General features: G+C 40.7%; 1 protein-coding gene across 6 annotated transcripts in view; it reads right to left on the reverse strand.

Annotated features, from left to right (window-relative positions):
* Positions 1-17,179, reverse strand: part of GRB10 (growth factor receptor bound protein 10) — a 149,238-nt gene that overhangs the window by 93,933 nt on the left and 38,126 nt on the right. For 5 of the 6 annotated variants that reach the window (XM_035316461.1, XM_035316456.1, XM_035316460.1 and 2 more), the window contains one exon: positions 16,830-16,927. In XM_035316461.1, coding sequence (XP_035172352.1) covers positions 16,830-16,880 — 51 coding nt within the window. In that variant the 5' untranslated portion in view covers positions 16,881-16,927. Of the gene's footprint in view, positions 1-93; positions 117-16,829; positions 16,928-17,179 lie in introns of those variants that run through there. The other variant, XM_035316462.1, reaches the window with a different exon arrangement.

Genomic DNA, 17,179 nt, shown 5'->3' on the forward strand with positions numbered 1-17,179 from the left:
CTCCGCGCGCAGCCGCTGCAAATCACGGAAAGCATGCAAGAAGCTGACAGCGTGCACAGAGCTACCGCTGCTCTCGCGTTCATACAGCCTCACCAGACTTCACAGCTTGTCGTACACAAGTGCAAAAGCTACAAGAAACGCCGCACACCAGGAAGTAGACAGCGAAGAAAGCAAACGAGAGGCTGACAGACGGACAGACCTGCGCCCATGGTCTGTGTCTCTGCAGCGGCAGGGAATTTGTTAAATGAAGATGTGATCAGAGGAATTATATTACATCCCATGATACACGGGAAGGCAGAAAGGCTTGCCAATCTGTCCTTGGAAGAACTTCTCTCCCGACCCCCTTCTGGGTTTTAATAACCCACTGCCCATAAAGTCCTTCAAATCTGCAAAAACTGGGGCTTTGGAGCCTGTCAGCACCTAAGCACATGGTGTGCATACCCCAGATCAATGAAGCATTTCTTCTGCAATAAGGAGAAAAGCTTTCTTTAATACATAGGCTGATATGGTTATACAACATACTGGTAGAGCTGAGCCAGAAAGTTATTTTCTGAAGGAGTTTCAGATTTATTTTAAGGAGTAGCACCAGTTGCATGACTTGCCATTACCTGCACTACAACTGCTACCAAAGCAGTATTGTTTCACACCAAAAGATACCATTTTTCAGGAAAATTGGCTCTTCAGCCCCCAGAAAAAAAAAATAATAAAAAAAAAGAATCTGCTGTGGCAAAAGCTGGACCATGATTAGCAACCTCCCAACAGCATTTGGCAGTCGCAGTTTATTCATAAAAGACTTTTCTCCAGTAAGGCTGGAGTTAGCACAGTATTTTAGCTGACAGCTTCAGCGATGCACTTGTGCAGCATGCATACGTGCTAGCTTTGCAGACTCCACTTCTACAGGCTGGTCTTGGCAAAACCCGCATTATCCAGGGTTTGCAACAGTATTGCACCTATAATTAGGTGAAGCTACATCAAATTAAGTTTCCCTCATTAGAACAGTTCTCTTTTAGTACAAACTAACTGCTTCTGCAATAATTTAGCTGTCTCCTGGTTTTCCACACAGAGAAAATGTAGCATATTCCAGTGAGCACTCTTTGGACCAGGGTGCCATTTATTATGGTAAAAGAAATACAGTGCATCATGGTTGCTGTCTTTTAATCAGCTAGCAAGAAATGAATCCAACTGACAGGCTCAGAAATGCTAAAAGCTTTGTTCTATTTTTAATGAGTCTAAAACCACTCTGGCTGTTAGAGACAGTTTACATAGTTTACAGCTAAAATAAAGTATCGAAATACAGAAAAGAAAGAAATGCACAAGATTGTCAGTGAAAGCCATCACTTCTTAGAGATGTCTGCAGCTAGAAAAGCGCTCACAAAAATGAAGCATTTACCTTCTGTTGTCTTTTTGCTTCTTTTTTTTTTTTAATATATACACTCAGTTCCTTTCCATTTCCACCACTGAATAAATGAAGTTTATATTAGGAAATGGCAATGGTTTGAGATCTTCAGAGTGGAAAATTACATGCTTATAAGGAAAAATATGTTTTTTCTACTAGTGTCTGTAAGTCCTGATAATGAATCTTCAGCTTGTACTTATCTGTAAGTTAGCCTGGCCTCCAAAGCAAGCCACTCTTACTGGCAAGGGACTAACACTGACAAAGCTACCGAAACCCTATTTTACTGCATGCTCCAAGCTCTTTGTCAATATTGACCCCACCAAGAGTTCCTGAAAGAACTATTTTCTATGAGAGAATAGTATTTACCAATAGAAATTACATCAATTTTGTTACTCAAAGTATAAAATCAACTACAGTAAGATGTCATATTCCGCTTGTTTTTAAAGAGGCTTTTCAGTGAGTTCAGCATCATTCTACCGAAGTGCTGCTATTTAAGACAGAAGTGTGTTACACACGTAACTGTTGCAGCTTGTAAACCTTTCACCCTAGCAAGGATTCTTGAATAGGCTAGCTTCCTACGCATTGTCCAAGTTTCTGAAGTGCATGGTCAGACTTCCTCATTAGAAAGATGAAAAGATACACGACAGGAATAGCTGTGCTCAGGTGCTACCGAATTTTTCAGCTGGTCACACACCTGCTAACATACCTGCCCACTCTGAGAAAGTCTCTTCAAAATTATTATTTAAAAAAAAAACTCTAAGAAAAAAACCTTCACGTGTTCTTTTAAAGTAATTTGTAACACTCAGGAAGAAAGTATGTGGTATTTGATCACTTTCAACCTGCTGCCCTCCCCATGCTCATCAGACCTGTGAGACACAAGGTAGCTCGCCTGTTCTAGTTGGCATCGAGTCCACGAGAGCTCTGATTATAGCAGTGCTGCTAGCCAGCTGCTTCTAAGAATACTGCCTGTGGGAGCCAGGTTTGGAAAGCACCCTTGCACAAAGTGGAAGGGAAATGTTCTGTGAACAGCCTCGGACAGTCTGTCCCAGCTCAGGCTGACGATGCCCTGCATTAACCTTGGGAGGCTCAACGCTTCAAAAGATGACCTGGTGGACTCTGAGATTTGGCGGCAGGGAAACGCACTTGTGTGTCTCGGGCCAGGGGAGCAGAGGAGGGAGGAGAGAAAGGAAGGGAAGATTCTACTTAGGTTGTAGGAACCACTATTTACATATAAGCACATGCTCTTTAAGGACAGGCAATCAAATCTCTGCACTCTGGGAAGCAGCAGCTACAGCCAGATAACCTAAATCATGTTTAAGTGCATGCTCCCTCATAGCTAGGCATCCCTGAAAACCCTGAAAACCCAAGAGCGCTGAAACTCAGACAAACGAATGGCAGTGGCACCAGGCATAAAGCAAAGGAATTTATGCTATCTGAATTTGGGTCTGTTTACTTAAAGGCAATGGTACTGCTCCTTTCTGTCTTTTTGATGGCTCAGGTGTCAGCTGAAGGTTTGAAAGGGCCCTTAGGGTAGGTGAAGACAATAGGTGAAGACAATTCTCCACAGCCCTTGACAGAGCTGATAAAACAATAAACCTCCCATGGAGGAAAGTGCCACCGTGCTAACAGAGACCATTTAAGTTCACCAGACAGCAGCTAACAGAGTAACCCTTGGAGTGCTAATGAAATTATTCTTTGGTTCTTCAAATTTCAAACTTGATGAATTTCAAATGACACACTGAAGAACTTGATATACAAGACTACTCTGCTACTCTTTCTTCCTTCAGCTACCACTGGCATGGCCTTTATTTCTCTATTTTCTAGCCAGTTTGCTCAATTGCTGCAATTTAGGGTGTGTTTCATATCCCTCCCTTCTTTCCCTCAAGAGTGATCCTTGGCACTAGGTAAGTAATTAACTAGACCCAGAAATGGCTGGGCCATCCAATCACACATAGGATCCCAATGATACTGAGCTTTTTGCATAGATAAAGAATCACTTATCTGCTACACAGTGCAATCCACCCCTGAGCTAACTGCCCGCTTCTGACGAGGACATTTAGAGTTCGGGTGGCTTGCCTTCAATTAGATGCAGAACTAGCTGTACACATCTCCAGAACAGTAAGTCTTATAAAAAGAAGGTATTTAAGAATCTCAGTAAGGGGGTAGAGATACATACATATATGTATATATATCAAATCTGCTGATAGCTCCATAACCTACTGCAAAAATAAAATCCACAGACATCTCTAAACCACAACAGTCCTGTCTTTTCACGATTACAATCCAGCATCAGATCTCATGTTGGGACAGACCATTGCACTCTCCTTGTAACCAAATGGCAGTGTTCCACACTTTGAGAGCAGTTCAGTAATGTAATTTATGCAAATAAAATTACGGACTGTAAGAAATAATCTACATTATATGGGTACTTCAAAAAAAAATAGCACAGTTCTTTTGTACTGCTTATATTGCAGTAATAGGTCACTTTGCAAGCCTTCAGAAAAAGGTATTTCGTAACTTACAAAGCAACGTGCATACACTTCTGCATTTCTTTCTTTCATTATCTTTGAATCTCATTTCACCTTCAGAGTTTTAAGAAAGTGAAATTACAGTATCTTTCACACTACCGATTGAAACAATTTTCCTAAAGAATCGTCTACAGTGAGTGATGCTTTATTATCATAGAATCGCAGAATCATAGAATATTCCGAGTTGGAAGGGACTCATAAGGATCATCAAGGCCAACTCCCTGCACTGCACAGGTCTACCCTAAAGTTTAGACCATGTGACTAAGTGCACAGTCCAAATGTTTCTTAAATTCAGACAGGCTTGGTGCAGTGACTACTTCACTGGGGAGCCTGTTCCAGTGCGCAACCACTCTCTCAGTGAAAAATCTCCTCCTGATACCTAGTCTGAACTTCCCCTGCCTCAGCTTCACCCCATTCCGGCAGGTCCTACCACTGGTGTTTATGGAGCATAGGTCACCTGCTTCTCCACTCCCCCTCGCGAGGAAGTTGTAGGCTGCGATGAGGTCCCCCTTCAGCCTCCTCTTCTCTAGGCTGAACAGGCCCAGTGACCTCAGCCGCTCTTCATACTTGATCCCCTCCAGGCCCTTCACCATCTTCGTTGATTAGACATCATAAAGTCGTTGCTCCCAAACATTAGCAATGGTTGGGCAATATTTCTAATACAAACCATGCTGCAGTGTCACCTACATACAAATTGTCAATTCACACACATACATACATCTCAATGCAGTGGCTGCCGTGTCTTCCCCTTCTTAAGGAAAGCGAGCTATATGCAGATAGCCCTACCAGTTATCCTGGATCAAGAAGATGGCTTTATAAAAAAAACCTCCAGTGACTTACTCTCTAAAGGAAAATAATTCTCAAAAGCGCAGCAATTTGCATTGAAGTAGTAACCAACGACATGGAAAGGTGCAGGCTGTCCCAGGAACATCCAGTACAAAGTGTAAATCTTCAGTTTTTGCACAAACCAGCTCTTAGGAAAAACAAAACATAGCAACAACTGCTTGCTAACAGCAAGACTGTCAATCAGCTCCTCACACTTCTAAGGTATTGTTTTGTTTTATAACTAGCTTTTCGCACCATAAACATCAAGTGACCTCTTATTTGGAACAGCTTCTCTCCGGTTTTTGCCGAGGCCTACGGGACGCATTCAACAGTTACCTACAGCACTTCTGAACATACACTGCAACACTTCAACATGGTTAACAACAGCTGCCTTCATTCAGCATAAATCCTCTGAGTACTAGGCCTCCACAGACCAAAGGGGTCTCATAACTGCCAGTGTGATACAAGAGGAAGGAATGGTGTGCAAGAAACTACAAATCAAGCAAACCAACCAAAACAAGGCGGGCACAAGACAAGCACAGGGTCTCCAACTGGGGATGGATTTTGACAAAGGTGAGAAAATTAAGAAGTCCCAAAGTGATAAAACTAGCATGTGTGTACACAGAGCACTATTTGATTGCACCAGTTTTAGCAATGCAGCAACATTACTGCTGCTAACCACACAAAAGCTTCTGTCAAATGGTTTTATAGCGTTCTTTCCACGAAAGGTGGGGTGTGATCAGATGGGATACTGTTGAATCAGTGCTAGAGTGGCTATAAAAGACCTTTTCTCTCCTCTTTTCTCTTCCCTGAAACCACTGCTCAAGATGGTGGGGAAACTACTTCGCAGTTCAAGGGGCAGGAGCTTGCACATATGTAGCTACCACACTTCAGCTACTGCAGTAGTCACTATTTATTATATTGCTTCCTCTAGTTTTCAGCTATTCTTTCCAATCAAAAAATGCAGATCTGTGGAATAAAAGTAGTGGAAAAGATCCCTGCTGAGATTTAAGGCAAATCAGAGATTTAAATTAAAAAAAAAAAAGGGGGGGGGAATGTAGGATGAGGAAGAAAAGAGAAAAACTTTGAACTTGGCTTCAGAAGCAAGCTGCAAATGAAAGAAGTCAACTCTGGATAACGTTGTATTGAAGGTCATTAAGTCTAGCTAAAAAAATAAAATTAATTGTGGCAAATTTGGGAGTTCACTAGCTCATCACAATACTGACAGTATGTATGTAATTTTGCATCCTAACTGCAAGTTATTGTGTCAATATTCCTGTTTCAAAATATTGCTAGTGGGGCAGCTGATGAAATGTTTCTGGTCTTGTGGGTTCAGGTTTATTTTAATCTGCAAGGCAAGCCGTCCTCTAAAAGATATGCTGTCAGAAAACTATTTTTCCAATCTGCTCTCATCCAGCATAGCAGTTATGGTTTGTGACTAAACCATCCGGCCAATTCACGTTCAACAGCCAGCAGTTTATCACAATGTTGAGGACATAAAGGACTCCAGAAAAAAAAAAAAAAAAAAAAAAAAAAGATGTCTTTTTCAGAACATGCTTAGCACTCTTGGTTGACAATTTGCTCATGCCAGAGGAAATATTTCATGCAGAAGTTTCATAACCATGCATGTAGGAAAGTGTTCTTCCCATAAAACTTAGGACACACTGCTCTGTATTTCCATATGGTTTGAAATAGAGAAATAGGCACTATGAAGCCTTAATTCACATCCACCATAGAGAACAGGCTCTGCAAATGCCTCAAGCTATAAAAAAGTATGAAGTGACTACCTCAAATATTTAAGTTAGTATTTGACTTGAAAAATCCCAAGCCTGCAATGAATTTAAATTTTTTATTTTGTTTTTATTTATCTTAAATTTCCAAACCTTGAGGGTGGAAGCTCACATACCACTTAGCAGGGGAGAGCTTCCCCACACCACCCCGAGGCTGATTCTGGGGAGATGTGACTGACAGTAGGTCCTCAGAGGACGCAACGTGGCAGAGAGCCTGCTTGAATGTAAACCTTTAGAAAAGAGGGTATGCGCCAGAGAAGGCAGGCGCATGCCGTGACAGGAGATGGAGTACCAGACACTTGGCTGGGAAGCTGCGAAGGACAGAGCTGGGCCAGGAGACACCTAGGCCACTGGCTATTGCCCTTAGGTTCTCTTTTGCTTCTGTCATAGTGGCACATCCCTTGTTTCCCTCCTCAGTGTTTCCAAGAGGCACTCAGCATCTTGGAGAGGATGCAAGCTCAGAGTACCTGTTTGCCTAGGCCAAAACAAATCCATTTGTACAGCCAGGTGCATGGGATAAGGAGAAACTGGAGCCAGACCAACTAAATCCCATTTCTGACCCACTCACAGCAAGCAGTGCAGTTCCAGGTGCAGCGATCGCTGCAGGCTGCAAAGATTTCTGGACTGGGCTGGAAATAATTCCACAACACAAGCGATCAGTAAAGCAACCCCAGCAGCACTCGGCTTTACCAACAAGCTAGCAAAGCTGACTCGCGGACAGAGAAGAACCGGTTGGGGAAGGTAGAGGCTGATGGCAGCCTGATACCATCCTGAGATGAAGGGAACATGAGTAAGCAAAGGGAGCAAGACTACTAGCAGAATTTCAGTCCTGGACTGCAGGAAAGCAGTTTTTGGCTTGCTCAAGTATGTGCTTTGCCAGGTTCCCATGGGAGACTGCCCTGAAGGTCCACGGGGCCCAGGAGAACAAGCTGATCTCCAAGAACAGCCTCCTCAAAGCACAAGAATGGCATGCAGAAAGTCACAGGGGAATGGCAGAAAGCCAGGGTGAATGGACAGGGAACTCCTGCCTCAGCTCAAACGCTGAAGTGCTAAGATGGTCAAAGCTGAAAGAGGTCATGCAGAAGCAATATGGAGAGGCTGCCCAAGCAGAAGAGCTGAAGCTAGGAAAGGATGCCAGTAACAACAACAAGAAATGCTTCCAAAGCTAAGCAAGAGCAAAAGAATGGCTAAGATTAGCCCATTTAGTGCTCACTCATGTATGGGACACAGCAGCTGAGGACACAGAAGATCAATGCTTTCTTTGCCTCATTTTCCGTAAGGTTTGCCCTCATGCCTCCCAGGTCTCTGAGCACAGTGTCAGCATTTGGGGGACTGAAGCACTCACACCAAAGGAAGGTGAAGGTAAGGATCGCACAAGCTGACTGGACCAAGTCCATCTGACCAGATGGGATGCACTGGAAGGTGCTAAGTGAGCAGGCCATTATCACGGTGGGGCTGCTCTCTCATCTTCAAAAAAAAAAAAAACACCAAAGTCACTGTGATCTGAGGAGAATCCTGATGACTGCAGAGACAAACCTCACATCGTGCTACCTTTGCATTTCCTCATACTGTTGTACATGCTAGGTTCTTCAAATATGCAGCTAAAATTTCACAATATTGGACAATCTTATGGCAGCTTAGAATATTTATTTTCATTAGAAAAGAGGCATCTCATTCATACTCCCCGAAGCAATCTGCCTAAGATATAGCTGAAGACTGTAGAAAAGTTAAATGTGAATTCGAGAAGGATCCACTGCAGTGGCTAAATATTAATCAAAACCACTTCTTTGCCTCCACCAAAGTATCAGTTTTACAAAAAACCCCATGAGCTGAAATAATACTCTGTCACTCTCCTGCACTAACAGCTTCAAAAACTTCTTCAAGAAAGGTGCCAACACCACTTTGTCAGAAACCCCCTCCTGAACTGTGCAGAAGTATTCAGTATTCTGGGGAACTTGCCAGCATGACAGTATTTACTGTATGACTAACATGCATTAATGAAGCACAAATGGACAACTATTTACTTGTGCTAATAACTAAAGCGCTTTATTAGAGCTTAGGCCTCTAGCATGAAGGATTGCCAGGTTCCCCCTACTTGCCAAAATTATGTCAAAAAATTGAGCCAACGTGTAAGACATCAAGAGCTACAGCCAGTGTGTAGTGGAGTCTTAAGTCATTGTTTAACATTCGGTTTGCAAAGGACAAGCATGCTCCAAAACCACGGGCTGTTTCCGAGGGCTTGTCTTTTCATTATAGAGGCTAGAATTTCAAGCATGCACACTGGTCTTACCAGTAGTACACAAGCCAAAGCTATCTTAAAATAGCGCCTGAGAGCTTTGCTGGACACTTGTGTTCTTTCAGGAGAAGAAAGAGAACGTTGTATTGTAAGGCCTCAGATTAAAATATCAATACTATCTAGCATGAAAGGCCAATAATACCAATACTTGGGCCTTTTCTACATGAAAGGCTCCCAAAAGCTGATCAATTTGGTAAAATTCCATCCTGAAAAACCAAAGCCAATTCTTCAAGAACATGAATAAGGTCCTAGCTCCATTCCATGCCAGGAACACACCTGCAATGCTAGAAACAGAAGACACCTGGCTAAATGGCAGAGTTTTGCAGGCAGAGAGAACTTTAAAAAGTTATTTCATACTGCTTAATACTACAACCTGAAAAAAAAAATCAGAAATGATCCAAAGCAAGCAGGTTAAAACCCTCTTCAGTCATAGCTAGTGCTTGGTTAGACATGATAAATTAACCCCTAACGTTACAAAGTGGCACATCCACTACCAAAGCCAGGGTGAGTTTAGGCTACCCCTCTGTGTTTGAATCAGCAGCTTAAGTTCAGGACTCAGCTGCAGCACTACAGCTAGACGGTCTGCAAGTACAGAATCAAAGTGATCTCTGTCATAAGGCATCACATCAACAATAACATTTGGAAACTTCACTCACAGTTTTGTGCTAGAAATTGAAAAATTCTGCTCTCGCAGTTAATCACAAAAAACTTCATGCAGGATTAGGAGCTTGTTTGCTTGTTGGTGGTGTGTTTTAATTTTTATTTTTTTTTAGCTTAGAAAAATAATGGCATAAGTGCTTATGAAATAATATCCTTGCTTTGATCACACAGTCTCCCTTTAGAATGTGTAAGGCAAGAAAAATCTATTGAGTATAACTTTTAGTATCTAGATATATTTCTTAGAAATACTTAAGCATAACACAACATTATATCCGTTCTTTACCAAGGACAAAAAAGGCCTGTCAGAGCCAATTGGCATGGACAGCAACACAAAGAATTATTCGAGCCACAGCATTTTCTTGAAAAGTGACAGCTCCAAATGCACAGCAATTTGATATTCCTCTTAAAAAAATAATAAAAAAAAATCTTCTCTAGCAGTTATTATTTCCTCATAAGTGGAGTACAGAACATCTGTAGAAGGAAGGTTCATTAAAAACAACCCTCCCCAACAATCACTAAAGCAATTCCAGTTGACTTCAGCAAGGCTGATTTTAAATACTTCCGTTCCCCTACATTTATACAGATTTATGAAGTACGAAGCCATCTTAGGATTAGTACATTAACTACTCTCTTGCATGATGAGAGTTGTTACTAACATGAAAACACTTGTAGCTATCCAGAATAACTAGCTGGTAAACAGCTTGTTAAATATTTACTTTTGGGGAAAATATACCATTCATAGGAGACAAACATACAGGATTTAGTTTGGTACAACAGTCAGATAAACTGATGGCTAACATTATTTCAGAGTTGTTTCATGAAGTTTTGGAAGAAAACACCCCAAAATTTTTTTGTTTTTGTTTTTATAACCAACATGGGTGTTTAGAGAATCCGGAAGTGGCATCTTAAAAGGTGCACACACGTCAGAACGTAGAGATTCACTGCTACCGATTTTCACAGAATGTCTGAGATCAGAAGGGGCTTCTGGAGTTCACTGTATTCCAAACTCCTGGTTGAGCCAGGACACCTGCAGCAGCTTTTCCAGGACCATGTCCAGGAGGCTTTTGAATAGCACCAAGGTTTGACACTCCACAACCTCTCTGGGCAACTTCTGTTAGTGCTCAGTTGCCCACGCTGTACAGAATTGCTTCCTGATATTGAGATGGAGCCTCCTGCATTTCCATTTGTGTCCACTGCCTCTGGGCACCACAGAAAGTGCCTGGCTCTCTCTTCATTGCAGCCTCCCTCTGGGTATTTATATCCATTAAGTGGTCCACCCCGACCCTTCTCCAGGCTGACCAGTCCCAGCTCTCAGCCTTTCCTCAAAGATGACGTCTCTTCATCATTTTCATTGTCCTTCCTTGGACTCTCTCCAGTATGTCCATGTCTTTCTCATACTGAGGGGCCAGAACTGGACATAGCACTCCAGCTGTGGCCTCACCAGTGCTGAGCAGAAGCAAGGGATCACCTCCCTCAACCTGGTGGCAATACTTTGCCTAATGCAAAGGTCACGATACTGTCAGACTGCTTAGCAGCAAGGGCACGCTGCTGGATCATGTTCAACTTGGTGCCCACCAGGACCTCCACACCTTTTTCTGCAACTCTACTTTCCAGATAGGTGGCCTCCGGCAAGTCCTGGTACCTGGGGTTGTTCCTCCCCAGGTGCAGGGCTTTGCCCTTCTCCTTGTTGAACTTCATGAGGTTCTTGTCAGCCCAGTTCTTCAGCTTGCCCATGTCCCTCTGGATGGCAGCATGACCCTCTGGTGAGTCAGCCACTCCTCAAATTTTGTAAGGAAACTTGCTTAGGATATGCTTTGCCCCACAGACCAGATCATTAATGAAGACACTGAACAGGATTTGGCCTAGTATTGACCCCCAGGGTACTCTGCTTGCCCCTGTCCTCCAACTAGGCTTACCTACCCTACTGTAACCAACCTTTCAGACAGTTTTCACTCATTCCATCTCATTGTGTGCTTACCCAGCTCATACATCAACAAATTCAACATGACTATCTCCCCGGACAGAGTGCTGAAAGCTTTATTAGAGTCTTGGTAAACAATATTCACTGCTCTCCCCTCAACTACCAGCCCAGTCATTTTATCATACAAATTTATCACGTTGGTTAAGCGTGACTTCCCCTTGGTGAATCCATACTGACAACAACTGATGATTTTCTTGTCATTCAAGTGCTGGGAAATTTTCTTGCCAAGTAGTCTTGCAAAGAGCCTGAATAAATTCCATTAGGTTTCCCTGCAAGTTACTTAATCAATTTTTGACCGTAGTTATAAGACTTACTAAAAATAAAGAAAACACACGTGATTTGAACGCATTTGAATGAAAAAAAAACAAAATGGCATAAAGCAGGCACAATTTTCAACTCTGTTGTTAGTTGTGAATGTGCATCAAACCTGCCTTACTTCACCAGGAACCTGACCAAGAGACTCCTGAGAAAAGCAGTAAATTCTGCAGATTTAAACATATATAAACAGTAGAGCTAAATTTAAGAGACAAATCTAAGAGACTGCTCATATAAAATGATAATAACAAGATTAAAAAGATAGATTAGTCTAGCATACGAGCATAAACCACTAACAAGAAGAGGCAAAACTAAGCTTCTTTACTTGTAATTTCTTCACTTGATTTGCAATATCTAGATTGTTTCCTCACTGCTGTTAGTAGTAATGTAAATAGTGAATGACCATTAGAAGCTTGACCATTAGAATGATTTGAATCTTTTTTGGTGGGTTGAAAATCATGGAGAAATATGTATCTAGCCAGATGAAATTCCTTGATCACATTCGTCTTCAAAAAAGTCTCCACATTTTGCTAAGCAGCTTCTGTGTAAATTAGAATACAAAAGTAGAATTACAAACAGCTAAGTACAGATTTTTAAATTGAAATTGTAAAGCAATATAATTGATGGGTATTTAAGAAAGAAAACTATTCAGTTGTATAAAAGCATTGTAAGAGATACAAATTTCTTTCTTTTGCTTCATATACAATCTTCTGATCACATAGTGATTACGTGGGCAAGTGGCATCTTTAAATGGTATGTACCAGACTACTTGAACTTCCTTGCCAGTGAAAACAACTGCTTTTGGGACAATTCTTTTAACAGATCTTTCCATGCACACACACAAAAAAGATTTTTTTTTATTTTTATTTTTTAAAGACCAAGGCCAGAAATCCAGTTGCTCTTCTGCAAAAACTACTAAGTAGCTTCAACTCTATCTGTAAAAGACATTTGCAGTCTGCACTTGGAGAGACAGATTTCATAACTTCATACTGGAGGCAACACGTCTTGTTAAAACATTCACTAATGTTCTCACTGCTTTATACTTTACGTCTGCTGCAGTCCGTCAACCCTACACACCACATACAACATGTAAACTGTTAAAAACAAGAGCATCGTCAACAAAATATCTGTTGACTGACACCATATTTCAGAAATCCGATGACTTTCTGCATTGGCAGTAGCAACATTTCAGCTTCATTTCTTCATACAATATGTAGAATGATGCAATTCAATAATGCCGCCGGTGTTTTTTTTACTCAGCTATGCCCAAGGACTTTGAAAGCCTGTTTGTTCACTTTCTTAATTCCATATTGCCCTGTTGGCACGAAAAACCCAAATTCCAGGCCAAATTCTATACAGTCAATATTCTTATACATTTAAGCCTAAAGAGAGCAAGTTAAGCAAACGTTTATTTTGAATCTTAAAAATCACAAGAAAAAAAATGTATCTCCATAGTCCTGACAGGCACTCGTCACTAAGTGAATGAAGGTTTTTCCAAACCATGTCAGGCAGACCATGTGGGCAAAAACATGTGTCTTAACAGCCCTTCCCACATAGGTTTTCATGATCTGTGGACAAATTCTGCAACTAATTTTTCATGCTTTGTGATGAAGGACTGAAGGTATTTTATTCACACAAACATGAAAAACAGCATGCAGACCTACACTGATACTGAGTATCAGACTATTCTATCCCAAAGTGGCAGAGCTGAGATGAAGTTACATAGGAATGAGGTTTCGGGCATCTACCAAGGTAACTCTGAAGTATAGATATGAACATCTTCATTTTTTTCTGCTAAAACAGAAAACCTCTCCGAACACCTAATCAAAACAAACAACCCCTAAACATGTAAAAAATGCTTTTTAATTCAGTGTATGATTTTATGGAAGACAAGGATCAAAACTGCCATACTAAAACCAGAGAACTTGTACCTATTTTTTCCCCCAGCTCAAGGCAAAGAAGTGTGACCATTTCTGGTATATTCACAGCAAAACATCTTCTTCACATCCATGAATCTAACAGCATTAAGGAGGAGGCTTTTATTACACTACTTAGACTCTGATTGATTAATTCTATTAAGTATTTATTTCCTCAATCTTGAAGGGAACAAAGCTTCTCAAGTATGATGTGCAGTATTCTGCTGTATTATCTGGACAACAGGGCTACCATCAATCCTGAAATCCATGAGGCTGTACATGTGGGAGAAAAAGCAATTTCAATTTTCTCCCTTTGTTGTGACCAAGTGCTTGTAGTGCATTTTATGCAAAGCTAGAAGATGCGTTTGATCTGAACAATTCTTTTCTCTAGTAAGAATTCTGAAAACAAACTCTACTGAGCTTAGCTATACATAAAGACTTTTCCAGCATCTTGGTTATGAGAAAATAAACAGAAAGGATAAAATAGAAGATGAACAGAACACCTCATCCCTGCATGCCCAGAATTTTGTCTTTAGAAACCAAGAAAAAATACCACTTTATTTATGTCACTGAAACTTGCACAATTCATGCATCAAAGGGTTAAAGAACTAAATCTTCCCTAAGAGTTCAAGTCACTGCACATAAATACTGTTGTGACTACAGATTGCAAAAGAACGGAAACACAGTAAATCATCCCATTTTTTCTGAGAAATTCTGGGACTATGTTCTGAATTTCCAGGAACAGAAGACAAACACTGCCAATTCTCACTGCCGGATTTTTATTGAAGAGTTAGAGAATTTGGAAAGGGCTCCTGAAAGCCACTAAAAGGTAGTATTGATTTTTTCCACAAAGCTAGAGATTGTTTCTAGGAGAATGCACACAGTGTGACTGGTTTATGTGCTAACTCCTAAGAAAACGAAAAAAAAAAGCTGCTCTTAAACAACAACCAAAAGCTTCTAAAAGCAGCAAACACTGCTAATGAAGAGCCCAATACAAAAGTCAGGGATGTATACCCTTCCTGTCTCCTCCAAAATAGAAATAAGAAGGGTAAGGGTAGCTTGGCAACAGGCCATCCTAAAGGATATTCTGTAGTGCATATTCACTTAGCCAGGCTCTCATTTCTCTTGCTGTCTGTTTTGAATGTAATCCCAAACTCAAATGTGTCAATTTATTCTAAACACTGAAATTGCAGCATTAAGATCCCAACCTTAGGGACTTTGCAGGAGTGTTCGGCATAGCCTTCCATTCATATTAAGTCAGAAAATGTACTGTAAAAAAATAGAATACTTCTTCACACTCTAATCTAGAGCATATTTAGTTTAACCTTCTTTCAGCCCCTTACCAACACAATACCGGTACTGTAGCCAAATTTGAAAGACAAGTTGATGAAAGCTTCTAAGTCAGATTTAGTAGGGGTGGAAAAACAGATGTTCAGGGTTTTTACTTTTTTTCTTTTTTTTTAACGTGAACTTAACTTCTGACAGAAAGCACAGTAGTTGTGAATGGGCTTCCAAAGCTCATCTTTAAACCTGTTACAAGCACTTAGGATAGTTATAATGCACAGTAAACTATGACTAAAAATATTCGTTAATAGAAGCCACTTTCCCCACCATCTTAAGTTAAGTAACCCATGTTGCTTTGAGACTTCCAGTCTGTAGACTGCCTTAGACTAAAGCAGATTATCCATAGGTTTTGGAAAAGCAAGGTAAATTCACGTTCTTTCTGCTCACATATCAAACTGCAGCAACCCTTTGATGTACCTCTTGGCTATTGAACAGGGGCACTTGAAGACATCTTCATGAGAAATTTTAGCATCCAGTAAAGAATTTGCAGCTCAAATACTACTGCCTACAGTGTCCAATTTATCTTATGTAGCTCTTCTCTCCCTCAGCCTAGCATCATGATTCAGATGATGCTCTAGATGAACTGGAAGCATAATTTCATAGTGCATCAAGATTATAAAGTCCAAGCACATCTATTCATGTATGCTCTTAAAAATTACAGATACATGTACAGTAAAAGAATCTCAGAACATCCAATTTCTTGAATTCCATTCTGTTTTTATAACTGCTTTTGTACTCACAAAGTTATAATGGGACTGTTAAGTTGCTCCTGCTATCAGGAAAAGGCTCGAGGTACGTGCAACTGACAACTCAGCCTATACTAACATTAGTATAATTACTAACTAATAGTTAGTAATTAGTTAACAAATTTGAAGCTTCCTGTTGGGGGAAAAAAGTATAAGCTGGCCTATCAGGAAATGGATCGGTATCTTGTAGAAGTTTTGTTTTGTTCTTTTTTTTTTTTTTTTTCAGATATGCAGCATAACTGAAGTCATTATTAGCAGTAATATTTCTCTTGGGACAAAGAGAAAAGTTTCTATGTCATGAGGTACTCTGTTTAATCATTTGTGTATCTGCAGGGCCTGAAATCATAACTGAATCCTTAGGGTAGTAAGCACTGTGTGAAAACAAGAGAAAAAAAGGGCAAAAAACAGGTCATGCCTGAAAAAACAGATACGCAGTTCCATAAAAGATACAAAGCATGTATTATGCCAACCACAACTGTCTAGAAAAAAAAAAAAAAAAGAGAGAGAGATTGTGTGCATATTTGCCTAGCACCTTTGAGTTGAGGTTTTTTAAAATACTCGTTGTAATGTGCCATATTGGCTGCTTAGATACAGCATAATGACTAGACAAACAGGATCTAACCAAGTGTAAAAATCTCTGTCTTTGTTCCTACAAATATAGCATTCAGCAAACCGATCCTTTTTGGTACAAGGCATTTCACTGGTACTGTAACGTGCCTTTTTTGGGGGTGGAGGGTGGAAGGGAGCAGCACACAGGTGCTTTCTCCCAAATATGAACCAGCTACTTTGAGGAGAGGTATCAAATCTTGACCAGTGACCCAATTATTATGTATTAGTGACCCAATTTTTTTCAGCAGCAGGTCTTGAATACAGAATGGTAACAGAGGCTCTGCTACCAAATCTTAGCAAAATCCAGAGAACTGCCAGACAGCTTATTAGCAGTTTGATGAAAAGTCTGAATGCACAATCAATCACTGGCACATAGCAATATGATGCTACAAGCTGACATGAACATGAAGTTTCATAACTTACTATCCGATAAGGAAGATGTAAAAAGGAGTCTGGGCAGCCAGCTAAAGCCATTTGTTCCTTCAAATTTTCTTCAAATCACATCTACTGCTTCACAGGACCTGCAGAGTACAAACAAACTGTCAGAAACCATACTGAAAACATTACATCAACTTATTACTGAAAACAGTTGGAGGGGGAAGACCGAGAAGAGCAAGATGAGGTGACAAGGATCTGCATCAACTTGGAGTAGCAAATCTGCAAGCTTGCTGTCTGTAGCCTAGAAAGCACATTCAACTTAATATTTCATTCAAGAGCCCAACGCAACTATTCTCAGGCTGGATGGCTCCTCCTCTATTTCCATGATCCAAGCA

This window comes from Oxyura jamaicensis, chromosome 2 (genome assembly GCF_011077185.1).
Source record: "Oxyura jamaicensis isolate SHBP4307 breed ruddy duck chromosome 2, BPBGC_Ojam_1.0, whole genome shotgun sequence".
In the NCBI taxonomy this organism is placed as follows: Eukaryota; Metazoa; Chordata; class Aves; order Anseriformes; family Anatidae; genus Oxyura; species Oxyura jamaicensis.